The sequence below is a fragment of the Cavia porcellus genome, unplaced genomic scaffold (assembly GCF_034190915.1).
Source record: "Cavia porcellus strain 051 isolate PalLab524CR breed Dunkin Hartley unplaced genomic scaffold, mCavPor4.1 scaffold_10, whole genome shotgun sequence".
In the NCBI taxonomy this organism is placed as follows: Eukaryota; Metazoa; Chordata; class Mammalia; order Rodentia; family Caviidae; genus Cavia; species Cavia porcellus.
Window position 1 is genome coordinate 83,709,051 of NW_026947493.1, and position 27,600 is coordinate 83,736,650.

At 48.1% G+C, this 27,600-nt stretch overlaps 1 protein-coding gene across 4 annotated transcripts in view; it reads left to right on the forward strand.

The window, feature by feature from the left end:
* The window catches only part of Grhl2 (grainyhead like transcription factor 2), a 122,788-nt gene that overhangs the window by 68,800 nt on the left and 26,388 nt on the right, over positions 1–27,600 (forward strand). For 3 of the 4 annotated variants that reach the window (XM_013143817.3, XM_063257685.1, XM_063257687.1), the window contains 2 exons: positions 6,736–6,830; positions 23,182–23,340. In XM_013143817.3, the coding sequence (XP_012999271.1) occupies positions 6,736–6,830; positions 23,182–23,340 (254 nt within the window). The remainder of the gene's footprint in view (positions 1–6,735; positions 6,831–23,181; positions 23,341–27,600) is intronic. The other variant, XM_063257686.1, reaches the window with a different exon arrangement.

Here is a 27,600-nt window from a genome sequence, read left to right on the forward strand (position 1 = left end):
TCTGCTGTTGGCCCGCTTAGGTGCGCCCGCGGCGGGTGCCTTGGACCAGGGAAAAGCATTACAAAGGAAACAAGGGGTTCATTAATATGCACTCATTAGTGAGTGGCCTTTAAAAGTTGCTTCTTCGATTTTGAAAAGCAGAAAAAACAAAAATCACAACTCACTTGGACGTGTGTTTGTTCCACCTGTTTCAAGCCAAGTAACTGTCCTGGTGTACTCTTCTGCTGACCCCTGAGATTTGCAGCTGACCCTTCTAGCCTTGCAGACAAGGCCGACGCTATCTGAGGGCTGGGTTGGTCCCATCATCAGCTATGGACTTGGCAGTCTCTCATCTTAGATGCTGTCCCTCTCCCCAATGGAGCGTGCAGCATAGAGAGGCACAGTCACGTCACTCGCTGAGGGGGCTTTTGAGAAGAGGACAGAATGGTCTGGATTCAGGTGTCGAGTCCTGCCTTCCTGTGCCACCCTGCTGGCGGACTAGAAAGACAGGAAACAGCATCTCGCTGGGCGCCCTGAGCTGGCAGTGGTGCCCACCTCCATCCCGAGCATTCCAGCCTCGCTACCACACCAGTCCAGACAGAATCCACACCTCTCAGAAGACAGGCATTTTTTATATTAATTACACCACTGCTTTTAATCTCCAACAATATGTACAAAATAATTAAAAGGAGTAGTTACAGCTTTCCGAGCACACACGAGGCCAATTAAGGTGAAGGAATTAGCGTTTCCTTTGACAGTGTTCCAGCACCCCACTTACACACACAAGCGGTTTGAAGAAAACAGTCTTCAGAAGTGTGAATTTAACAACCTATTAACAGACCACAGACCGAGTGTGCACAAAAGCTAAAAAATCATAAAGGTTAACGAAAAGATTCAGCCTCATACCGCCTACGCCACACACAGCTCTGAGGGTCGTCTAGCTGGCCTAGAGGGTGTGCATGGCTATGGTTCCTACCCTCGCTCTGTCATTTCCAAGACACCCACCGCATTCTTGTTCATTGGACACACTCCTGTGTGTCTTCTCCTTGGCTTCTGTTAGTTTTGATACTTCAGCCTGATTATGTATTTTAGGATTGTTTTTTGTGTGTAAATTACCACATTTAATACGAACTGTTAATAATATCAGATGCAAGGACATGAATTCGATCCCTGCTACCAAAAAAGAAAAAAGGATATATCTTGTTTTCTCCTCCTCTTCCCCTCTTCCTCCTCCTCTTTCTTCTCTTCCTCGTCCTCTGTCTTTGAATGGGCAGGAAGTATTAGAGAGAAAAAGTGAAGAAATGCTTTTAGGTACCGCAAGGGCAACATTGTATTTGAGAAAACATTCTTTTTTTTTTTTGCCGGTACCGGGGATCGAACTCACGACTGCCTACTTGCAAGGCAGGTGCTTATGCCACTGAGCTAAATCCCCAGCCTCTAAGGGCAACATTGTAAGGCCCAGAGTGTCACATGGGAACACGCGTGCTATATATGAAGTGTCTCCCTTCACTTTTCTTTGGTATTGGAATTTGAACCCAGGGCCTTTGCAGTAAGCTACATCTCCATCTTTTTGTTTTTTATTTTGAAGCAGGGTCTCACTGAGTTGCTAAGTTGCTGGGCTGGACTGGACTCAAACTTGTGATCCACCTGCCTCAGACTCCCAGGGTACTAGATTTACAGGTGCACACTGCATTTACCCTTATCTAGTTTCTTAAAGCTCATCTTTTTCATATGCTTCAGTGTCCGCATAGAAAATAGTTATTTAGGCTACCATTTAATTAATTAATTAATTAATTATTTTGAAGACCGAGTCTCTGTCTACTTCAGGCCAACCTTCAACTCACAATGTAGCCCAGGCTAGTCTCAAATTTATGGCGATCCTCCTGCCTCAGCCTTCCTAGTGCTGAGATTACAGGTGTGCACCACTACACCCTGTAGTGTAGACCACTACTGTGGAGACTAAAGTAATGACATAGGTGCATAGACAGAGCAGGTGCAGATTTTCCTGTCTCCCGTTTCCCAATGTCCTCTATCTTCCTCCTTCTCTCTGTGTTCCAGGCTTCTGAATTGTGCTTATGTGTTCAGTGCAGATGAAAGTATAAGTGTTGTGAAAGAAAAAGGGTTCTTCGAATGAGAGAGTAGTCCAACTCGGTGGGGGCTTGGTGACAGTGAATTCTGTCTCCACCTGGCATGTGGCTGGCTGGTACGCTTTTCCTTCTCCCAGTAAGAACTTTGTTCTTGACTCAGATTAGTTGACACGGTTTAAAAACACGAAAACAAAAAACAACTGGTAAGCACTACTAATGTGGTTCCTCCATGCTGGTTATTTTTCCTATTTATAGTGTCACCGTCCCCTCACCGAGTAGGAACAGATACTGTATTTACAAACCAGTGTGTAAAACATGCAGCTTTTAATGTTGCCTCCTTCTGTGTTGGTAAAAGAAAAATGCCATTAAAATGTGCATGTTTATGGTTATGTGCGTTATAGCTCTCTGAAGTGGGGCAGTTCTTTTTACTGGTTGCAGCTCTCTTGCAAGAACAAGCAGTTCGGGCCTGTAGTTTTCAGTCACTGGTGGGGTCGTGAACACAGAACGTTGAATAGTGACCCTCAGAAGCCCTGGTTCTAATCCCAGCACTGGTAAATACGACCTTATTTTGGGAAAAGGATTTTGCAGATGAACTTAAGGAAAGGATCTTACGATGTGATCACCCCAAATCCAGTGATTGGTCCTTAAAACGGAAACACACAGCTTCGGGGAGAAGGCCTCATTCACGCCAGCGCAGGCCAAGTGGCCCAGCTGCGTGTCCTGAGGCTCGGAGGACTGCAACCCTTAGGAGCCGGAGAGGCTGGAGCTGTCCGTCATCCCCGCACCCTGTGGAAGGAGCCAGTGCTGCCACTCATTCATTTCCGATTTCTGGCTCCATGACTCTGATGGAATAAATTTCTGCTGTTAAGCCATCACAGTGAACCTAGGAAATGAATACAGTAGTAGCGCCTTTTATTGGTGGCCACTGTCAATATTTTCGGGATACAGGGTGGAGAATCCTTCTTTAAGAAAGCATGGGCAGCAGGTTGCTGAGTTTCTTTTCCTACCCCTGAGTCTTAAACTCTTGAGCAAACACCCGTATCAGAGGACAGGTACACAGCTTTCAGAAACAGGAGACACAGTGATTAGCACTTTATTCATTGGGCAAATAATCAGGGTGGAGAAGGCAACCAGCAGGCTGTCTGCCAGGAGAGAGGAGAATGGCTGCTTCCTGTATTGTATGAGGGTCCCCAGGGGGCCATGACGTTAGTCCCTCTGGTACAGCTTTCCTTCAGGATGCCTGTGCATACGTTCACTCACTCACTCTTTCCATTCACGGGGTGCATCTCAAGTGTGTGACGTTAAGCTTGAGAAAGCAGCTGTATTTACAATCGTCTCCTGGCCCTGTGCATAGCTAATGAGGAGTGCTGGCACAGAACTAGTAGACAGTAAATAAAATACTTTGTATGTTATGGAGGAAACAAAAGAGTAAATAAATCCAATGAAAAGAGCCTTATGGGTCCTTTTGTATTGGGCTCTAAAAAAAGCAGATCAAGTAACTGCTGCTCATTTCTTGGTCTTGTCTTTCTGAACTGAAATAGCACAAGATTAGGGACCTCCTCTTGGTTCCTGCTGTTTTGTGTTTGTTTGGGCATTGCCAGGCAAACAGTAGGCACACAGAAGGCATTTGTCCATGACATTGGCTGGTGAGTAAGAAAGGGGAGCCTGTGCAAGATTGGGGGACCAAGAGGTATATATTTTTTTTCCTGCAGTGATGGGGAGTAACGGGAAGGCCTCACTCTGCTGGCAAGTGTCCTGCCACTGAGCTACATCCCCAGCCCTCTGAAGGTGTTTATCTGTGTTTTCGTTGCAGTTGGTTTTAAAATCACCTTTTCTCTTTCAGTTGACAGAATTTTGAGGGGAGAAAATGTTTTTTAAATTTTTAAATATTTTATTAGTGTATGTTTGCAGTACTTTTTTTTTTTTTTTTTTGAGACAGGTCTCACTATGTAATCCAGATTGGCATTGAACTTGCCATGATCCTCTTGTCTCAGCCTCCCAAGCGCTAGGATTATAGGTATGCCCCACTATGCCTGGTTTAGGAGAATTTTTTAGGTAGCGAAGCAGTGAAACCTCATGATGAAATGTAAGTCATAATGTTACTTCAGATGCTTGCCCTAGTAACCACCTTGGTTTACCTTAAATTCTAGGTACAACATTTGCCTTCTTATAGTAAGTAACTGTGATTTTAAAACTTACACAACATGGTAAGATTATCTTTTAGAACAGCAGTGAAGAGCCAGGGAATTCAGTTTCTTTAAATTCAGCAGTAGATTGCGTGTCTCCTCAGAACTGTAAGACGTTGGGTGGCTGAAAGCACAGATGTACGTTTTAAATTATCCCAAACATAATAATAACACCTTACCCTAAATTTGTAGGATGTTAAATTTTTTGTCTTTTATCTTTAGGTATTTATTTTAGGATCAGTAAGAAAATTTTATATAGAAGCAGTGGCCCTGGACGTTGGGTTCTAAGGTAGGGGAAGACTGCTGAGAGCAGGGAGGACGGTGGACCGCTACGGAGGGCTGTGCTTTCTGCCCAGTTCTCAGTGGCCCGGGAGACTGTAATTGTAATGGAAGCCAGGTAAAGGCTTGAAAATCTTCTGCTTTTTTAAGATAGGTTCTGAAACTAAGGTTAGTTTTTTGGGGGTAGTTTGTTTAATATTTTTGTTCTTTATTTTTCCTCCTTCTATGCAGTTTAAATGATTATTTAAAAATAAACTCAAGTAATAAAACAAAATAAAAATCAAATAGTCTAAAAGGAAAATCGGCAAAGGATAAAACTAGAAACTATAATAATAAATGAGTAGATTCAAAAGCCAAATAGAATTAAGAAAAATACCCACAGCCAGAAGCCAAATGAAGGCCTGTTTAATCTCTTTAGCCATCAAGGAACTGGGAATTAAAACAGAAAGGGCAGGTTTTGCATGTGGGCTAGAAAGGCAGTGAAGACAAAGGACATTGTTTCTGTGGACATAATTGTTCCAGCCTTTTCATGAGCAATTTGAAAAAAGCAGTTAGCCTTAAAAACGTGTTTTCCTCTGGCTTCTTCTCACTTCCTAGAATTCTCCCTTTGCCTCCCCCTTCCCCGCTCCTTTCCTTTCTTTCCCTTCCTCATGCTTGGCTGTGAACCCTAACCCTGGCTCTACCACTGAGCCACACTCGCCATCCTCTCCAAATCTGGAGAATATCTTAATGCAACCGGATTAAGTATGTATACAATTTTAACTGTAAAGATAATAAAATTAAGTGATATTTGAGGCAGCAAAGTACTGAACATCATCTAAATGACCAATAAGAGCAAAGTGAAGTTGTGTCATGTACTCTAACACAGGCGGACTTGGACTTTGATGGCAGTTTTAAGTGTCTTTCCATGGGAAGAGGCCAGTGGTGTGCCAAATAACAGCAGCAACAAAAAGCAATGTAGTGTAAGGACTTCCACATCTTTTGGAGAGAGGTGGACAGAGAGGAAGATAGGAGAAGCTAACACACAGTGTGTTTAAGGTGGTTCTTGATGGAGGAATGGCCTGGGGTTGCGTTGGAGTGTTCCTGGTCTGTGGCTTTTCCTATGGGAAAACACGTGTGTCTAGATTAAAGTGTGGGTGCTGTATCTCAGATGTAAGGATACACTGCTCTGGGTTCAGAGGATGCAGATGACCCGTTTTTCCAAGGTCAGCAATCATAGCAGCTCTAAGGAGTAGGGGTTTTATTGCAGTGCTGCCTGCTGTGCCAGAGAGCAGAGGTCACTGCAGGCTCCAGCTCTAGAAGAAGCAAAAAGTGAGTTGAGGTGGTGGCCCCTGCACCCTTCTGTGCTGTGACAGAAGAGCTGTTGGCCGGCTGCACGGTCAGATCTGAGAAGTGTGTAATGAGGGTTTCCAGATAAAACATTCTGTGCCAGCTTAAATTTGAGTTCTGATAATAGCCAATAGTTTTTTTTTTTTTTTTTTTTTTGGATAAGTATAATTCATATATTTGCTGACTTCAGTGAGCTTTCCCATAGCACCACACATTCTGGCTGTTGTGTCTGTGGAGAGTCTAAAGGGGGCGAGAAGGAATAGATGCACATATGTAAGAGGTACAACGGGCGTGCCGCGAGTGTCAGGAGTGAGGCCAGTGTGGTCAACTCAACTCTGTCTGTTTGGGTCCAAAAAGAAAACCTTGAAGTGTGGAGAGGAGCTCAGTGGTAGAGTTGGGGGTTAGCGTGTCCAAGGCCCTGGGTTGTATCCTCAGCATCCTACAAAATATATTTTTCCCTGTGGTCTCCCGCAGTTTCTTTACTGAAGTCCTGATGACACTCCCTGGCACAGGACTTGGGGGCAGAGAGAGACACGGGAAGACCGAGTGGGGAGGGAGGGAGGAAGAGAGGAACCCTACTGAGTCCTCTGACACTAGCAAAATTAAGTGGCAGGGCTCAGAAGGGGCGAACTTTAATAATTTTGTAAGAAACAGAACTAATAAGTCAGATAAGGAAATTGTTTCACTTGAACCTCCTGTCTTAGGGAACGTGCTTGTGTTCTCAGAGATTAAGTCATAACAAGAGTCTCAGTAAGCACAGGTCCTTGTCCCTCTGCCATCAGGACAGCTGGAGAAACAGACAGAGTTCACGTTTGCCTAAAGGGAAATACATGTCACAGAAAACCCCTTTAACACCTTTTCGTGTTGAATTGCAGCTGACTACAAGGAGAGCTTCAACACGATAGGAAACATCGAAGAGATTGCGTACAATGCTGTCTCCTTCACCTGGGACGTGAACGAGGAGGCCAAGGTGAGTGAGGACACTGCTGCAGTTGGCACATTCACCTCCCAAACAGCGCCCCTTCCTGTTCCCAGCAGAACGTTCTTTGTGCAAACCCGATGCAGGCTGCTTCCTGTGACTTGGCCTGGAGAAAAGCAAAGGAACCGATGTTTTCCAGCAGTCGTGCACATCCTTGGGAGTGAGGGAGGAGGGAGAGGGGGAGCAAAGCCACACATTCAGGTGTAGCCGCAAATTATTTTGGTCTTTTTTTTTTTTTTTTTTTTTTCGTTTTCGTTTTTTTTATCGGTACCAGGGATCGAACTCACGACTGCCTGCTTGCAAGGCAGGCGCTTATGCCGCTGAGTAAATCCCCAGCCCCATGTAGCCGCAAATTAGAACTTGGAGCTGCCAATCTGGGCCCTGGGGACCTTTTGGGCGGGACTCCTTGTGGCCTCCAGACACAGGGCCATGGCCTGGGTTGGCCGGAAGGGTGCAGGGAAGCAGGCACTGGGCTCTGGGCTTCCCTGATGAGGAGTAGCCAGTGCAAGGCCTTGAGCCACTTCTGCTGGCCACTTAACCTTTTCTGTTCCTCTGGGTACTGGCACAGGTAAGGGCAGGGGTCACTGCCGGGCACAAGAGCCACCCCACCCAGCTGATGCCACATTTGATCCCCAGCCCCATTCTCTGATTGTGTGAAAGCCCCCACTCTTTGGTTCTGCCCGAGTCCTTTAGCCTTGGTCTCCCCTCCTGGCTCTGCATAGAGGCAAACTTAGTTGTGAACCGCATGGGGTTGGGTGGCTGTCTTAACCCTGAGAAGATCAGTGGAGGTCCATTCCATCCAGCCCTCATTGTGTGTGGCAGGGCAGGCGGTGACAGAGGAAGCTGCCCGGGCTCCACAGACGCGGCTTCCAGCAGAGGGTGAATCGCTCAGTGTGTCATTTCACTTGAGCATAAAGCAACATCTATGAAATTGGCTTCAGGCCCAGTAGAGGTGACCCAGATGGGCACCCAGCACAAAGTGGCAGCACAGCCTGTGTGTCCCAGGGCTCAGGGACAGGCCTGCCACAGCTGTGAGAGCGGTCCCACCAGAGCTGCACGGACAGGGTGTGTGTGCTGAGGCCCCTGCACTCTCTCGGTTAGTGCACACCTCTCTGCTTTCCTGGCAGCTTTGTTGTGAGGTCATGGGCTGGGTGGCTGACAGGCAGTTTGTATGGTGGCCCTGCCAGGCTGCTAGGAGTCCTCAGTCATAGCACATCTTGGGTCAAGAGCAGACAGATGGACAGAGAGACATTTATTTAAAAGTCGCTACCACACCAAGCATCACACTGGGTGACGATGTATACTGGTCCCGTGTCCTAGGGAGGGAGGCAAGGGCACGACAACTGCTTGACAGCGGGTGTCACCTCAGAGTCCCTGGGGAGGAGATGGGATCCTGTCACCCCAGTGGCTTGTGGGATTCAGAGCTGGCTATCAGCATGCCCTCCTCATAGTTTCCAGCCTCATGCAGGGGTGGCAGTGAGGGCCGTGGGCCCATGTGTTCCACGCCATACTCAGTGGGGACCTCTTTGAGCAAGGCCCTCACCTGTCTGCCGAGAGTAGATGAGTTTTGGTCTCAGCAGACAAGTTTAAGCTCACACGCACCTCGACAGACAGCCTGGAGCACATCTTGTAACCCTTGCAGAGGACCAGCTTGCTTTCTTTGGTGTGTATTTTTAGTGACTACTACTTGGTTGTTGCAGTTGTATAAGGAATCAATAAGTAATAAAAAAAAAAGAGTTCCAAATAATTTTCTCCAAACTTTTGAAGGGCTCTTAAAGAAAAACCATAAAAGTTAAATCTCCTTAATTTAGGGAGGCTGAATTTTTTTAAATGTGCAAATCCAAGGCATTTCTTGAACATATTCATTTTGTAATAAGCATACTGAAAAAAAAAAACAGCATAGTGATTGAAAAAAGGATTTTTAGCAAAGCAAGAAATTTTGGTGTCTCTGTCACAGTTGTTTGTGGTTTTAATGCTACTGCTTTTGGGGACAGTTCAGTTGTTTCCAGTTTCCTACTGGGACCCAGTGTCCCTTTGTAGGCTTTAGGATTGGGGTCCCCTCAATGTCACATGATGTTTTGCTTGTGTGGGTAGAGGGCCCAGATTTCAGACTCTTAGCCTTTATACTTAGATTCAGATTTTAATGTTTTTGCCCCATTTAAGGATAAGGTGATTATTTTCCAGAAATTCAGTCTCAGGATTGTTTTAGACCTGAGTTTGTGCATGACAGGAGACCCTCTTGTGATCCTGGCTGCTTTCTGTCTTATTCTCTAGATTCTTGGTTCTGGAACTTGTCCTGGGTGGCTCTGGGGGACACTTGTGTTTTGATGCCATCTTTATAAGCCTCAGTGTGATCTCTCCACGTCAAGGAGGGGTAGCAATGTGAAGGCCAAGGTTCCGAGTCCCCACACGACCTGTCCTTACTCCCTGGCCCATCCTCAGGGTGCCACAAGGGTGGGCCCTGTACCCACTGTCCCAGGTATCCTTTGAAATTGCCCACAAAAGAATTAAATTTCGATCTTTGAAGTTGTTTTCAAAAACCCCAGAAGTCATTGGGGTTCAAAAGTAGTGAATATGTATCAGTCAGTTGGATAATGTCATTTGAAGGTTAAAAATTTAATTTGGTTTTTTCCACACAAGATTTTGTAAACCAGCTTTGAAGCAGGAAGTAACCAAAGAGTTATACAATTGCAGAGCCATTTGGAAAAACTATTTTTCCAAGATGACTTTGTTAAAAGGTAGCTTGTATTTGGATATTTACATTTACACATGCATGTGTGCACATTCACACATACACGCTTGTCCACTGTTTGGGAGTCTTGCCACGTGTGTGTAATCAAGACTTAATGACAGGAATTATAGACCGTTCCAGGGCACACTTGTGCCTGTTTCTTTTTTTGGCTGACTTGCATGTGATCTCTTTCTCCTTGTCAAAATGGAAGGAGAGGACACGAAACTAAATCATTTAGCTGAGTTTGATTATAGGAACAACACCTGGCCAGGAAAGATGTTAAACTTCTTAGTTACAGCAAGGTTTGGACCTCATTCTCAGACTTTCAGAGAGCCTGATTGTGGCAGAATGTTGCAGAGGTGTTCTGCACAGAACCGGTTTTGCTGGTTGCGCCACAGCTTTCTGCACTGTGACACAAGCAGCTAGAATCCTCAGAAGGGACTGCTTCCCCTCTGGGTGCACAGTCTGAGAACCGAGTACCATGGCTGGCGTCCCAGGCTCCGGACTCAGCCGGTAAGGCACTGAGTGTCCATTGTCACAGCCTGGGACATGGTAGGCTGGGCCTCAGAAGAACCATAGGCAGAGCCTGAAAGCAGCCTAAACTGGGAGCCTGCCCTGCTGATTCTGGCCCAGCCCCCTCTGAGCTCCCTTGCTCAGCTGTGAAATGGTGGGGGTAGGAGAGGAGGCCTGGAGATGACACAATGGGAGGGCATCTGTGACTCTTTCTCCCCTTGTTCCCATTTTGCTGCCTTTCTGTAGCCAAGTACTAGTACCTAATAAGTAGATGTAGAGGTCCCCAAGGTGAAGCCTTGCCATGCAAGACTCTGCAGAGCCACCAAAGAGCGGCAAACAGAAAGCTGGGACCTTTCCTGGGTGACATCAGCCCAAGGCAGCAGGGCAGCCAGCTCTAAGGACAAGCCTCCCTCTTGAGAGTCTCAGATGGGCCCCATGCTTTCATATGGTGCTGTTTCCTGTTATAGTGATTTCAAGATTCGCCCAAATTCTGGGTGCTGTAGCAGCGCTCCCATGGCACCCAGAGGAGGATGGCGGAGCATTACGATGCTATTTCCGGCTTCCTTTTGTGTCTGTATTGGGTGCGCCATGCAGTTCTCTCATTTGTGCACTTCCCCTGCATAGCTCACAGTTTTTTCCAGGAGTCTCGTCTTGATTGCGCTGCATCCAAGTGGTTTGGATTGACCTGGATTTGGTGCAGACATTCTCTTCCCTCATGACCACCACCACTATATAAATCACAGAGACAGCCACTACCAGCCCGTCGCCCTGAGGCTGTGAGTTTTAGAGAAACCTACTGTAAGTCAGCAATGTGAAGCTGTCTCTGCAGGTTTTCCTTTGCTGCTTCCTAGCCTAAAGGGTGGTGAGGTGGCCCAGCACCCCCTGCCAGGACACACTGGACATGGCCCAAGTCATGGAGACTACAAGTGACAGTGGCTGACTTGCTGCTTGCTGCTTGTTGTAGTGAGGTGCAGCCAGAGTTGCCACACAGAGTGCCCTGCCGTCCTCACTCCTCACCGCTGGGGCTGGCTCTTCTCCTCCCAGGCTGTCTTCTCACGGTGCATCTGGCACCCAGCCTCCTTTCTGCTCCAGGAGCTGCTGAAGGACAGGAAAGTGGCCTCTGTCCTCACTGCCACCATTTTATATTTGCCTAAGAGTTATAGGGACAGCAGTGCGCTGGGCATGGCCTATACAAAGAGAGCGGGTCAGAGTGAACATAGGTCTTCTAGCCTTTTGTGTAGACTGCAAACTGTTCAGTCTCTTCAGATGAAAAATAAGATCATGCTAATTAAAATGCTGGCTTGAAATTCAGTACCAAATCATGTGAACCCATTGTGTTGTCACAAATTTGCTATTTCTTTCCCTCCCTCCTTTTCTCTTTCTGTCTGTCCGACTCTTCAGACATTTCTTTTTGCTCTAAAATATTCAGTCAGCCTTTTTATTCGGACATGTTTGTGATCCACAGTGATGCCATTCAGGCAGTTGGCACCTGTACAGGACGCATCGTCTTGCCCGCACCACCTCTCCATCTCTCAGTCTGCTTCCCATTCTAAAGATCTGGTCCTCTGTTTGTCTACTTATTATTGTTTAACTCATTTTTATTGGACCCCCACCCTGTGCCAGACATAGGGTTTTTAGATGGATCGTGCATGCCAAGGGGCCATTCCTAAATGCATGCCACTCTTCCTCTGGGACCCCATTGCTGTGGGACCCCATTGCTGCCTCTCCCTTGGCAGAAGGGAAGATGTGTAAGGACAGAACCAAAGGGCTGCCCAGGACAGCGTCCTCCCAAGTGACCTGTGGCTTCATGGCTTCACTTATGTCCCCACAGCTGCCCAGCTGGCTGGCCTTTGTGCCTGGGAATCTCGCTCTATTTCCAGAGCATGGCTGTGTGCCCCCACATGGGGCCGAATGGCGCTTCCGGTTAAGAAAAGCTACACGGCGCTCTTTGCTTGTGTTGGTCCCTGTTCTCAGCAGACCATCTTGCCAAGGCTCGGGGCTTAAGAGACGTCTGATCCCGTGGTCTCTCCAGTAAGGACTGGGTTGGTGGAGGCTCCTAGGAAGGTTCTGGGAGTCTGAGTTCCCGAGGGAGCAGCAAGGCAAATGGCATTTTTATGTGTTTGCTGGGGTGCGGCGTGGGTGAAGGAAGCTTTAACTGGGAAAGGTAAACATTTGCAGGAGTCTTTGGTGCTGAGCTTAAACAAAGCCAGGCCTTTGTTCCATTTATGAAGTAATGGATGGCAGGAACAGCTATAAAGCTGGAGTTCCTCACATTTGAAAGGAATAATCTTCAGAAGGTATCTCGCTGAAGAGATCAGTGGCCGATCTCTGGTTAGAGTGTGGAGTTTCCAAGGTTTCTGGCTGGACTTGTGCTCAGGGCTCTGTACCCAGCAGTCTGAGCTATTGTGCTGTGCAGAGAATTTGGTCACAGGCTTGGGCTCACAGGATGGCAGTGTATGCTGTGTGCACAGTGACTAATATATTTGTTCACCGATTACTCAGCCAGGCGCCTGCCAGGCACTCTCTATACCCTGTGCAGCGTTCACATTTTCATTTCAACTCCAGGGAGGTTAGATAGTTTACCTAAAGCTGCACAGCTAGTGCATAGGACACTGACTTTCCTACCCAGGGCACCCTGGTTCCAAAGTGTTTTGCCATCTTGCAGTGCAAATTTGCTTTGTTTTGTTGTTGTTGTTTTGAGAGAGTCTCACTGTGTAGTCCATGTTGGCCTTGAGCTCACTATGTAGCCCAGGCAAATGTTTGACTTGCTGTGATTCCCCTGCCTCAGCCTCCTATGATTACAGGTAGGCACTGCCACACCTGACCACACTGCCTTTTGTGTTGGGCAGATCTGGCAGTAATGTCTCCTCCTTATCTCCTTAGGGAACAAGTTGTTTCTTGGAGACAAGTGTGCCTTGCATGTGGCACTCACAGCCAGACAGGTCAGGCATAGGCCCTGTCCTCAGGCAGTGTCATGGATGTAAGTGAAGGGAGACAGTGACAGGGACTCTTCTAGTAGGCTAAACTGCTAGGAGCATTCTAGAAAAGTAACTTCATTTTTCTTTCTAGCTTTCTACCTTTCTTTTTTCTTTTTTCTTTTTTTTTTTTTTTGTACTGGGAATCAAACTCGGGACTTTACACTTGCCTGGCAGGTGTTTTACTCCTGGCTGTATCCCCGGCCCCAGTAACTCTGTTTTTTAACTTTTTATTTTAAAGTTGTTACGATTTGGGTGTTAGGTCCCCCGCAAAGCCTCATTCAGTCTTAGATGGGGCTTTTTCAGAGGTGGCTGTGTCTAGAGTGTGTAATGCTGGGGTGAAGGGTGTGACTGTAAAGTCAGTCCACTGAGTGGTGTGGGGCCACTCTGACCCCCGCAGCCCAGGCACAGTATGAAAGGGAAGGAAGATGCTGTTGGGCCCCTTGTTGCTTTTGCTGTCCTCTGCCTGCCGTGAGCTGCCTCCCACCTTGAGCCAGCTGACTGTGGATGGGAGCCTCTGGACTGCGAGCCAAGTAACCCTTTCCTCCGTAAACTATGGGTGTCAGGTGTTTTGTCTCAGCAATGAGAAAAGTAATGAAGACAAATCTTTTTTTTTTTTTTTTTTTTTTTTTTTGTCTTTTTCATTTTTACCGGTACCAGGGATTGAACTCACGACCGCCTGCTTGCAAGGCAGGTGCTTATGCCGCTGAGCTAAATCCCCAGCCCCTTGAAGACAAATCTTAAGTGATGCATTGAAAGAACGGTGCAGGTCACACTGCACCCGTCACCCAGATGCACTCAGCATTTGGGTTTTTCCAGCTGTGCTTTGTCTCCCCCTGACAGTCTGTGGGGTGAGTGAGGGCTGAGGAGGGCTGTGGCTTCGGCTCACGTGGGTGCTGAGAGGAACATGGCAGTGGGGACGTGGGCTGTCCCCAGGGTAGGCGGGGATGGGGGGCCGGGAGGGGAGATAGAAGTCGAAGCCAGTGAAAAAGGGTGAGCGCATGAGGGGTGGGGCAGGGGGAGCAGGGAAGACGAGGTGGAGGAGGAAGGGTGGAGAGCCCAGAGTGGGCAAGGGAGCAGGAGCAGGGGGAAGAGGCTGAGGCTGTCACTGGGCGCCTCATGCAGTGGTCTCAGTCGTCACCGTGCGGTTGTGAGTGGGTAGCAGCAGTGTCATCCCGGGCAGCTGCTGCCTATCCAACCCCTCCGCCTGGCCCAGGGCTGCTGCATGGGCAAGTGTGGCAAAGTCTGTGATCTGTGGTTGGTTGAGGCCTACAGGCCGTTGTGGTGCTCAGTGGTCTGAGAACCCCAGCTGTGAGAAGGCCACCCATCACCCGAAGAGACAATTTCAGTATTGCACAAAACCATTCAGGAGGATGTCAATTACAGTGCTCTTTTTAGGATGAAAAGAGTAGATGTTAAAGAAATTGTTGTCTCATATTTCACTCATATTGCTGTTTTGTTTTGGGGGCCAGGGTTGAACCCAGAGCGTCTGCATTGAGCTACATCCCTTGTCCTCCATCTTAACTTTCAATTTTGAGAGAGACTGTTAGTTGCTGATTACCCTGGCTGGGCTGGATGTAGCACCCTCCTGCCTCAGCCTTCCAGATCGTAGGGATGCACTACCACACCTAGCCCATTTCACACTGTTTTAAAGAAGCAGTGGGCAGAGGCTGGGAGGGTAGAGACAGAGGGCCAGCTATCTTCAGATTTTGGGTGGAAAAAAAAGCAAACTTCTCACTTTTTTCTCATTGCTGAGGCAAAATATCTGACACCCAAAGTTAAAGGAGGAAAGCTTTGTTTCATCTCAGTTGGTAGAGGTTTCAGTCCGTCAGCTGCTGGCTACAAGGCAGAAACAGTTCATGGTGGGCAGCAGGCAGCAAAAGCAGCAAGCAGCAAGCCAGACGGCAGCCCCTTTCTGTCCCTGTGTTCTCTCAGGCTGCACGCCCCGAGGGCAGGTGGCGTCATCAGGGTGGGGCTCCCATCCACTCCAGAGCTGTGCCAGACCAGCCATGGACTCATTTTGTCATCACACACCTTGATCCTCACGTCACACACTAGATCCGGCCACCGCCGAGAAGCCCCATCTCTGACGACGTGAGGCTCTGGGGGACACCAGAAACAAGCTATCCCAGCAAGATTCAGAGCTGTATTTTCTTGCTACATTTGTGTAAAATAGGACGTGACATGCATTTGCATAGCATGTTTCTAGAAAGGCAGGCACCCCAGAAGCTCTTTGTTGGCTGGGGAACAAAAAGGAAGAAAAATTTTCAGTTTACTACTTCATGTCTTTGTGTTCTGGTATTACAAACCCAAAGCAATGAATCAACAGGTTTCAGGCTATCAGAACACCCAGCAAGTGACTCTTCCAGGGTGTGCTTGAACCTGTTTTCCCAGGTCGGAGCCCCTCAAGCCCTGAAACAAGTCAGTGCCTTGTCCTGAGCTGGCCAAGGCCCTGATGTGTGACTTTCCGAGAGCGACCCCACAGTTGGTGGGGCTCCCTGCCCTGGAGCTCCCTCTCCTGTCCCTGCTCAGGGCTGGCTCCCCAGGGGTCAGCTCCCCTTGACTGCACACCTGTGCTGTTAGTGTGAATCATAGCTGGTCTTCACTCATACCCCAGAGACAGCTCTGCAGGGCCCCGGGGGCATTGGTGGGGTTCCCAGAGAGTCTGAGCCAGGGACCTTAGTGATGCAGAGGAGGCTGTGGCCCACAGAGGGAAGCAAGGCTGGGTGGCCTCCTAATGTGTGCACACGTGGCACCTTGTAGTTTAAAACCTGCTCTTGTGTAAGTGTCATCTGACCCAGGCATTGGAAAGGCACATTCTCTCCACCCACTCCACTCCCGAGCTTAGCACTTTTTTCCCAGGCAGCCTCTCAGTCCGCTCTGCTGCTTGGATGTACGGTGTGGCGGCTACAGCCTATTCCCTGCTTCATCGCCTTGGGCCTCAAGCTTGTCCTCAGTGGCCCAAGTGTCTTGCTTTGCCTGCTCCCTTGATGCCCCTCCCTGCCCCCTTTCAGGTTCTTTCTTATCCTTAGTCAGCTTCCCATTGCTGTGACAAGACACTGGAGTATAACAGCTTAGAGGCGAAAGGTTTATTTGCAGTCATGGTTTCAGAGGTTTCAGCCCATGATTGGATGACTCCACTGCTGTGGGCCTGAGGTAAGACAGAAACAGCATGGTGGAAGATGTAAGTGTAGCTGCTCGCCCCATGATGGCAGGAGAGGAGGGAAGGAGGGAGGGAGGGAGGGAATCTCTGGGGATGCTCCAGATCCATAAGCCTTCTCAGTAGATGTCATGCTGTCCTGGTAAGCTGGTGCCTTTGTCATGTCCAGAGCCAGCATGCGTTTTCTTCTCCCTGTCTCTCTCCCATCTCAAGATTCTGACTGGAGCCTTTCCTGGCTGCTTTGTTAGACTCTCCCCTTCTCATGTCCTTACAGTAATTATTGTCTGGATCATTCAACTTTGTGTCCCATCACTGTATTCTTCAGCAGTGGAAGGAGCAGAAGAGCGAGTAAATAGACCCTTTTGCCCAAGGGAAGGACCCTGCCAGATAGACTCCTGCATTTCCCATAGTACCTATGACATCTTTGATGAGGTGGATGGACAAATGGATGGACGGGCAGTTAGCTAGATAATCTTGCTGAATAGAGTTGGTGCTTGGTTTATGTAGCAGGTAGGTAACATCTCCAGAGGATAAATCTGATCAGGGTTCCTACTGGCACTGTGTTAGACTTCAGACTGAGCTTTTACAAAGATGACTCTGAAAGCAAGAACATGGATGAAGAGGAAATTCAGACTGAGAACACTGATTTGCTTTCTCTTAAGTCACTGAGCAGATGTCTGTTGTGCATCTTCTGCAGTTTTGGACAGTAGAGCTAGCTTGGGGCAGACCTTTCAGGACACGGCAGCATGTCCTGTGGCCCTGCTATGCGGAGAGATTGGATGCTGTGTCACTGCTCACGAGCTGGGCCAGGAGGCAGAGAAGGGCAGGGTGTGTGGTGGTCGTGGCAGGGACATCTGAGAGCCCGCGCTGGGCCAAGGCCTGAGAGAAGGACTTGGAATGTGAGGATCTGCAGGGACAGCAGAGTGGACGGAGGCCTGGCGGAGGGCAGAGGCGAAGAGGGAGCACGCGCAGTGTGTTCTGGGGTCAGAGCAGGAGTCAGGCAGGTGTGCATCTGTGCGGGTGCAGGAGAAAGCATGAAATGTCCTGTTGGAAGTAAACACCAAAACATACTAATCATTGCCTAAAAGTACGGTGTAACTAGAAGTTTCCGGGAGTCTAGGAGATTTTAGATCCTTGACAAAATAGCAGGCTCCCTCGGGCAGGCTGTCGTTCCGCACCCCTCTTTGGCCAGGCACGGAGAGAAGACACATACTCTACCCAGGAATTCATGCCTAGAAGAAGTGAGTGGGTGCCCAGACTGCGCTTGTCAGCTTGGTCCTGCTGACTGTTAGTCTGTCACCTGTCTTGAGTCACCATCCTGTCTGCACTTAGATGCTGTCTCCCGAAGGGAAGAACAACAGTGAAACGTAAGAAAATGCCATCTACTCACCTCAAGCACAGGAGCAGAGTACAGAAGTTGCAATAGCACACTTACATTAAAGTTTATGTATCTTTTTTCCGAAAGGGGAAGGTGTTCGAGTGTGGTGAAATTGCTGTTTCTCCGTGTGCATCTTGTGCCTGTGATTTGGAGGCTGCTGCATGGCTTTCCCATGGGAAGGAGTCTTCAGTCCCACTCAGTAAAACATGCACAGCTTTTTAGTTTTTAATCAGAATGATCTTGCAGTTATTAAAAAAGGCAGATAAACATTTTACCTCAAAATCATGGTTGTTTTAAATCCCAAATTATTTTCTAGGTCAATCAAAGGTAGGCCCATTCCTTCTAGTGGAAAACCATCTGAAAAATCTTGGGAGTTAGTAATCAAGATCATGTGTCCAGGATGTAGCCCCATGGTAGAGCGCTTGGCTGGCATGTGAGGCCCTGAGTTCCATCCCCAGAGCCACCCTCAAAACAGTTCATCAAAAATTAATTAATTCTAGGGGGGTGGGGATTTTGCTCAGTGGCATAAGCGCCTGCCTTGCAAGCAGGCAGTCGCTAGTTTGATCCCCGATACCGAAAAAAAGGAAAAAGACAAAAAAAAAAATTAATTAATTCTAAAGCTCACTGAGTTGTATTGTTTTTTTTTTTAACTTTTTATCGGTACTGGGGATCAAACTCACGACCACCTGCTTGCAAGCAGGTGCTTATGCCACTGAGCTAAATCCCCAGCCCCTACTTATATTTATTTTAATAAATGCTTCTACATAAGTGCACAACTGCGAGGTATTTAAAACCTAGTAAAATTGCTTTTCTGTGTGGTAACTACAAAGTGAGACTTGTCATTCATATACAATGAATGATTTTATTTAAAAAACATTTAAGTATCTCAGGATTGTTGCTACTTCTGGGAAAAGTCTTGGTACATTCATAAATAATCTATGAGTCAACCCATGACAGTAGTATCTATTTATGTGCTGAATACACTTGGTTTAAGTAGTTTTTCTAAAACGATGAAGATGTGTCATTAGAATTACAGGAAACCGGGTCGCTGAGCTTTGGAAATAGCGTGTGGACATGTGAAGTGCACATGCTTTGGGCGGCTGATGCACTGTCCACGGCACTCACCGGCCCTTAACACCAGCAACTCCCATTGGAGTTCAGAAGAGCTCTCCAGCCTGACACTGGCATGGACTTCCTGTCTGTTGGTGAAATCCCCTTTCCTCAGGCCCTAATGCACATTTACATGCATGCGTTTTGTAGATAAATTTCCAAGAAATCTGTCCCATTTGCCTGCTGCACGTGGTGCTGGGCATGGTTGAGTTTGTAGCTGGAGCAGCTCTGAGCTGGGGTCCACAGCTGAGGGTTTAGTTTACCCCTCCCACGCCTTCCCTGATTGCCCCCACCTTCAACTAAAGTTCAACCTCTGGTGTTTGGAGGGCAGCACAGTGAGATGGGTTCCCTGGGGCCATGCCACTTCCGGGAAAGGTCCTGGTACATTTAGAAATAACCTGAGTCAACCCAGGACAGTGGATCTGTTTATGTGTCTGGATACACTTGGTTTAATTAGTGGAAATTAACACTGAAAGTGTGTCATTGGGATTATAGGAAACCGAGTAGCTGAGGTTTGGAAATAGCGTGTGGACGTATGTAGCATTCATAGCTTGGTGGCAGATGTGTTGTCCACGGCATTTATCTGCCTGCCAAGAGGAAAGCAGAGCCAGCACTGCTATGAGATCCCCACCTTAGGGCAGCGTGGGCAGCTGCTGAGCTAAGGACATTCCCTGTGAAGGGACCCTCGTGTGTCTGTGGAGTCTGGGTGCAGCCGCTCATTGACCTCTAGAGGCCATCTCCACGGTGGCTGCTTTGGGAGGTTCTCCGAGATGGTCAGTCTGCTTACTGCACTGCGGTGCCGGTCCGCATGTCACTGCAGCAGCTCTGCAGGCTCTGTCTCCGTCAGCAGTGCTGGGGAGTGGTCTCTCAGCCAGTTTAGCTGAGATGTGGAGCTGGTGCAGCCACACTGACAGTGCTTTCCTGACAGACGGTATACTGAGCACTGTGCGGGACACAGGGCTACCTACTCCAGGGCTAACTGAACCTCCTCACAGCTTGGGAAATCTCATCAGAGGCTTTATCTCCTGGGCTCTGTAGTGCTAGGCAGCCTTTGGAAGGATTGGAGAAAAAGCTGGGTAGGATTGAGGCCCCTTTGGATCACAGCCTCTCTGGGAAGCTCCCTGTGTGAAAACATGGGCACAGTCGTGGCTGGTTCAGCGGCAGAGAGCAAGCCTGATGCGCCGACGCAGAGCTGCGTTCCAGCCTCTGCTAGGCCTCCGCACTGCCAGTGTGCTGGGCAGCTCCCTGTCGCTGGACACTTGCAACTGAAAGGGAAGGGTTTGGGCTCCAGAGGTGTGAGTCTGTGGTCAGCCCGCTTCCAAGACAGACGTAAGGCAGGGGCGGTGGAGGGGCAAAGATGCCTAGGAATCAGGGCGGCGGGGAAGCAGAGCAGGGCGATGCACCCCCAAAGGTAATGCCCCAGTGACCCCTCCACCTGCACCCCAACTCCCAACAGTGCCCTCAGTGGCCTACACCGGGGTTCATGCTCTCGGGAACAGCGCCCTAGGGACAGTTGCCTCTCCAGGCATCAGCACCATGAGGTCAACTGTTCCTACTTTTTTCTTCCATAGATTAGTACTCTGTGCAGCCAGGGTAATGATTATCTCTGTCCCATCCACCTGGGACTCTGTGACTGTGGGAACCACCTACGGTGCCTTTGGGCAGCACAGTCACAGGATGGTAAAGGCATTTAAGATACTTCCTGAAAATGGCCAGGATGTGTCCAGTGCATGTACAGATCCGCTAGAATGGAACCCACTCATGTGCCTCTCCGGTGTGCGCTGAGAGAAAATGTTTTTATTTTAAAGAGAATGAAACAAACAGAACAAAGCAACAGTGAGAACAATATTGGGTTTCAAAAACAAGACAGAAGGAGATCCCCAGAGTTGCTGTGTCACATATTGTTAGCCTCTAAGTAGGTGCTTAGACTGCTGGCTGCCGGCCTGCCAAGTCAGTCGTCAGTCACACAGTACGGGCCCGAGTTGTTACTCCACTTGAGTCGCTGTCTTCTCAGCCGTGCTCCTCCTAACCAGCCGGTTGCTCAGGAGGTGGTTGTGTTGGTGGGGGCAGTGGTGGCACTCTTTGTTTCCCAGCCTGTGCGCCAGCTGGGTCACGGAAAGGCAGGTTGGCTTCTTGGTTCTCCTCCTGCCCCATGTGGCTGCTGCTAGCTCATAGAAGGGCAGGTACTAACAAATGTTAAATCAAGTTCTCAGCCCTTCAGGCCTCTCCAGGAGCTGTGGCATCATTTTCTGCCATAGGACCTTGTGGGCAAACGTCTTTACTAGGACGCTCGGTGGATCTTGGACATTGTGTATTCTTCCTCTCATCACCTGGTCTTTCCCTTCACCCTTCTCGGTGAAGGTCCTTGCAGCCAGCGGGGTGGGGTGGTCTGCACCTCACTGGTCTCTGGCCCCAGCTCTGCCTCTATTCCCAGGGTCTCTACACTGGGTGGCCGCTGTTGGATGCCGTGGTTAGTTCTCACTAGGCCGTGTGGGAAGGACTCCTAGGAGGGGTGGGCTTTTCTCTGTCTTCCCAATGCTTCGTGCCTCATGGGCTCCCATAGATATTTAGAGACTGAATGAACAAATAAAGGAATGGATGAAGGGAATGTGTGTGTCTCTTTACAGGGCCCCATGTTATTGTGTGTATCGAAGTTACACAGTATCATATCATGGAGTACATACAGACAGCAGTGATGGTGAGGCAGGTCAACCTCTCCACCCTCTGGCTGTCACCCTTCCTATAAAACAGAAGGTCCGCTGCTCTCATTCCATGGCTCCTGCAGACTGAGTCCGTGTGAATCCCATGTTCAGTTCCGTTCTATTCCTTGTCGTCCGCAGGCTGCCCTTGTGTTCCCCAGACTCCTTCACACAGAGCAGCTTTAGGCATCTGTGTTTGGGTGGAGGAAGCACGAGAGCCAGTGGCCGGGGTGACCTCAAGAGCAGCCCCGTCCCCTGGCCTGTCTGCCTCAGTGGCGCCTTTCTCCGTGCCCAGAGTGGGGTGCAGAGGTGATGGGAAGTGGAAGGTAGATCTGTTGCAGATGGGAGGGGACCAAGAGAGGGGCGCAAAGAGAGCTGAGGTGTGTGTGTACGTGCAGTACCCCACACGAGGCCTGTGATGATTGTGTGCTACAGGCATGTACGAATAAAAAATAAAAACGGAGAAAAAATAAAAGCAAAATGAAGTTTTACAGAGAGCGCACTGGTTGTGTAAATTACCTCAAAGCCAGCAAGGCTGGGAGTGGATTCAATCAGGCTTGCTAGTGAAAAAAAAATCCAAAAGGCTTGTGAAACAGCTCTGCTGGGGCTGTTACTTCCCCAGGGTGGGTGGGGGTTCTCCTCAAGGGGTGGCCACAGCACGGAAGCCTTTAGGCTTCAGGTTTGCAGGAGACTCCAGAGTGCTGGGGGCCAAACAAGGTTCAATAATAACACCTGATGACACGGATTTTAGAATACATACTGTGCAGTTTTAAAGCAGCACGTGATTTCGTTTAAAATAACACATGGGGTATGAGTGAAAACAGAACCAAGTGTGGGGTACAGTGTCTCTGGCCTTCTCCAAGACCGCGTCCCAGTTATCCATGTGGTCCCCCCTTTGGTCTGGGGCTGTGCTTGTACCTCGGCCCCGTGATACTCGGTGGCATCTGTAGATCGCCAGGTAGTGCATAGATTGAGGAGAAGTTCAGCCTGTTAACACCCCTCACTCCGCCGGTGTTTTATGATAACTTACATCACCTCTCAAGGAGAACGACAAGGCTGTTGGCAGTGTTCCTGTCCCTCCTCCCTCCTGTCTCTGGTCTGACCTTTGCCAGCTGCTCTCCTACCTTCTCCCTCACATGGAAATGTGTCAGTGTTTACATTCTGTCCGCAGATCTTAAAGACAATTTCAGGGGAAAATGGAAAGGTCTCTGGGCTGGTTTATCCCAGGCTCAGCTTGTTGCCCCCGCCCCAGATGCCTACTGCATGCCCGCTCCCCACTAGCCAGGGCGCAGGCACCAGACTCCGAAAACGCTAATGCTGTCCTAGCTCGTGCTTCACGCTCAAGACAGACAGCCGTCAGTAGTTACCAGGTCTCCATGTAATAGTGTGCAAAGAAAGACGCTGTCTGACTTTTATCTTTTATCCCACAGACCAGAGATGAGGGAAGCCACTTTCACTATTTTAACTTTAATGTGTTGAAAGGACAGTGTTTCACTTGACTCACTGACACTTGTTTAAAAAAATAAGTCAGACAGTGTTGATGTATGAAAGTAAACGGTCTATTTCAAGATGAAACATGAAGGCAGAACGGGTTATAGTTATAAATTACATGGTGTGTATTCTGTTTTATGCATTGCACAAGTTTGACACCAGGTGATCAGGGTGTTCTTTGGTTGTCCTTGGAAGTTGGGTATTTCAGTGGCGGTCTACAGCTGGTGCCTGCGTGGAGACCCTTTGTGTTGTGACTTACAAGCTTTTTGCTTCTCCCTCCTTCAGATTTTCATCACCGTGAATTGTCTGAGCACAGATTTCTCCTCCCAAAAAGGGGTGAAAGGACTTCCTTTGATGATTCAGATTGATACCTACAGTTATAATAATCGCAGCAATAAACCCATTCATAGGGCGTATTGCCAGATCAAGGTCTTCTGTGATAAAGTAAGTAGCGATGACAGCTTGTCATAAAGATGTCTTTGTTGTTAGATGCTGCTTCTAATGACACGCCCCCCTTTTGTGCTAATGTGTCAGTATAATCAATTCATCAGTCACTGTGGGAATCTTTTGTTCTCAGTTCCTGTGAGATATCTAGGAGTCCTCAGTCAACTAACTTCCTTTTTTCCCTCCCTCCCTCCCTCCCTCCCTCCCTCTCTCCCTCCATTGCTCCTTCCCTTCCTTCATTTTTAATTAGCCTGTCTTACCATTCACACAGTGGCTGGTTGGCATTGCCCTGTGTCCTGGTCAGCTCAGGCTGTTATAGCAGGACACTGCAGACTGGGTAGCTGGAACATAAATTTACTGTATACACCTCAGGAGGCTGGAAAGTTCCAGGTCAGGTGCTGCCTACTTCAGTTCCTGGTGCAGCTTCTCTTCTCGACTTCGTGGTTCCCTCTTCTAACAGTGTCCTCCAGTGGTGGAGAGAGTATGCCTGTCTCTGTAAGTGTGCTAATCACATCCTCAGGGCCCCTCCCCTGTACCTCACTTAAACCACAAGTTATCCCTCTAAATGTCGTCCTCTGCAGCTGCAGCACATGAATTTTGGGCAAAGACACAAATACTAGTCCATATCTGATTTAGTTTGATAGCTGAAATAACAGATTTTATAACAGTTTTTATTGGGCATTGGTGCTGTCCCAGAACACAGCCAGGTACCTTTTATTACTGTGTGAGTTGAAGAAGGCCTTGTCTAGCACTTCAGTGGATGAAGTTGCACCTATAAGCTCATCAGTGATACGTAGACATTGAACTTGTGCTTCGATCTCCCTGAATCCTGCAGCAGCATACAGCTTAAAACCCACCTATAGTGACAAGGGCGCCTCACAGCCCCAGGTAACACCAACTTCACCACCTGTGTGGTGTTGGCATCCGTGCGGGGTGGTGGGTCACCTGATGCAGCATTTCCCAGGGAGCCACTCGAGGGGGCAAAGTGGCCTTCCAAGGGCAGCCTGGAGCCCAGTGAATTCAGGTGCTGTAATGGATCCTGTTACCTCTCAAAAGTTAGAAACTGAAGATCTGTTTTGGAGAACAAAACCTAACTGCGGAAAAAACTGTTGAGCATAGATTCAAGTTGAGTTGAGGAACGAAATGGAAAAGGAAAGAGAAAGTCAAAATAAGAATGAAGATGGAAAGAGTCACACAGTAGGAAGATTTTAAGGGCCATCGTTGTGTCACGTTGTAAACCTGCCAGCAGAGGGAGCAGGAGAGCAAATGGAGCAACTGTCCCCGCCCGCTCAGCTCACTTAATTGGATGGGAACCTGAGAAGAGAGTTGGATCCCAAAAATGCCTCAGAAAAAGGAGCTTGAGATCAGTCTCACTGTAGATCTATGGACAGTGAGTGTGTGACACAGAGACGGGCACTAGACGGAAACTGGCCCTGTGTTTCAAAGTGGGACAAGTGGCATTTTTAAAATGACACACATTGTGACAACCAAATAAACTACAGCTTGAAAAACTCCCCTGAGATTTTTGAAGAATAGAATGACTTAAAAAGAGTTAGTTTAGAACTCAGGAGAGGATTTAGCAGTGAAAGATTAAAATATTTCAGAGGATGCTAGATGCAGCACTAAGGTGAAGAAACCTGACAAAGTCTCAAGAAAATACAAATTAGAGATAGATCAATTTTAAAAATCAAGGAAAATGGAGAAAGAGATGAGTCAGAGAAAATAATAGATACAAAAGAGAGGTAAAGAAAAGCCAGTTACACAGGATGGAAACTTTTGAGCAGAAGACCAAGCCAGTGCTACATAGCAGGTGCCAAAAATCTCGAAATAGAAGCTAAGCCTGCTTAAGAGGCCTGTCACATACCTGTGGGAATTTACTCAGACAGCCCTTACCCAGTTACGCGATCAGACATTTTAAAATAGAACAACATTCTTCAGGCATTTAGTAAAATAGTCACTCATAAGAAAACTTGTATCATCAGACTTGCAGTGACCACACTGTGTCAGAAGACAGTGATATCTAGTGAAGTAAATAAATGTGACCAAGGGTTTTATCCAAGGGTAAAGAGTATTGTATATCCAACCCAACTAAAATATCTGGGATAAAGGAATTCACATTACTTTAGTGTGCTCCCATCTGTGAGCCTGTTAATTCTATGTTGTACGTTATTTGAAACTGATTGCTTTCTTTTCAAGTGTTAAAGCTCCAAAAACAAAATATGAAACAACAACAAAGCCCCTGAAAGTCCAGTGAGCATTCCTCCTCGAGATGCAGTAGAGAATAACTGGGTGGTGACAGCATGGGGTGCATGTACAGATTCACCTCCAAGCCTGATTCTGAATGATGGGAGAGCAAGAGTCCTGGCAGTGGAGACCAGTGGGGAGCACTTGAGGCTCAGAGGCTGTGCAGGGCGGAGTGGGGGCTGGCTCACTCAGTGCAGCCCCCCAGCTGTCCGAGGTGCCACAGCCCTGTGTTGCAGCCCACAGAGCCATCAGGGTGCTGTGCAGACAGGGGTAGTGTTACGGTTTGTGTCTAGGCACCCCCGCCAAATCTCATGCAGTGATGGAGGTGGCTGAAACTAGCATTTGTGATTGGTTCAGTATCTAGCGCTGGGATTGGTGGTGTGATTGCTGCACCCGCTCAGGGGTAGAGCTGGCCTACCTTATAAAGGAGGGAAGAAGCTATGTTTTTTCCCCCTTTTGCCCTGTTCCCTCATGTTGTTTGTGGCTGCCTTGAATGGCTATCCATCAGCCACACCATCCTGCCTTGGAGCCAGCCAAGTATGGCCTGAAACCTCCAAAAATTGTAAGATAAATAAACCCTTTCTTCCCTAATTTTGGACATCAAGCATTTTGTCTCAACAATGAGAGAAGAGTAACCAAGACAAGTAGGAAGCAGTGGGATCCCTCAGTGAGGACAATGACAGCGGGAAGAGGGAGAGGAGAAAGGATGGCAACGCAGCATGCATGACTCTTGGCAGCCACCCAGACTGTGACAGCAGTGGGCCGCGACAGCTTCAGTTGGTGTCACGAGCCCCGTGGCTCAGAGCAGTGCAGTAGTCTGAGGGACAGTGGGCTGTCTCCGGGACACAGAGCCGGACACACCAGTGTACACTGTGATCATGCACACTGCAGATAGGAACCACACCATAGCACATAGAGAAATTGGACGTAAATGTAGTCCACTTCTGAGCTCATGCTCTATGCACCAGCAAATAATTTGACGTAGAATATCAAAATGGTAATTCCTCAACAAAAAGTCAAGTAGCCTTTAAAATGAAAACAAACAACTAGTATCTGTAATATAGCACAGTAAGTCCCTTCAGTGATGCATACCTGTAACCCCAGCTGCTGAGGCAGCCAAGCCTGAAGGATCATGAGTTTGAGCCCAGGCTGGGCAACACAGCAAGACCCCATCTCAAAATAAAACAGAACCAAAAAAAAAAAAGGAAATACTTTCAAATCACGTACAGCCTAGAAGCATCAGGTGTACAGATGGGAGAGCACATTGGTGGTTTGAACTCCTGTACTGTGTTCTAGGTATTCCAAGGGCGGTGGTGGAATTCCCCTCCTCGTGGCTTACTCCATGAGTAGAGTTAGGGAGAAGGGAAAAGAGCAAGGTTGGCAGAGAGCAACTGGACAGCCCTGCCATGCTGGCAGAGGGAAAGAGCAGGCTACACGCAGTAAACACCAAGGAAAATAAGATGCCCTCAGACTAGCAGAAGGCATGGAGAGCCATGTGCACTGTTGTTACCTGATGCTCTAGAATCACAGGGGTTGTAAGAAGCTAAAAGGGTAAACAAAATGACATGTTGCATCTTTGGTTTGAAAATATTTTTGTTTTGGTTTTTTGGTGCTTGGGATTGAACCTAGTACCTGATACATGCCAACCAAGCACTCTTCCTCTGAGCCACACTCCCAGCACCCTGGAAATTATTTTTATGAGTATTTATTGATATTTAGTTTTACCTTTTGTCTTTGCTACTTTTCTCATGTTGAGGCAAAATACCTGACACCCAAAGTTAAAGGAGGAAAGGTTTATTTGGCTCATAGGTTGTAGAGGTTGCAGTCCATAACTGGCTGGCTCCAAGGCAGGGTGGCACGTGGTAGAGGAGCACTGCAGAGAGAAACAGTTTGTGGTGACAGAAGGTAGCAAAGCAAGCAGCCAACAAGACAGGCCTCTTCCTGTCCCTTCCAGGGTGTCTAGGCTACTGAGATTAGGGTGGTACCAAAGCAGTCAGTGGGCAGATGGAGTAATCA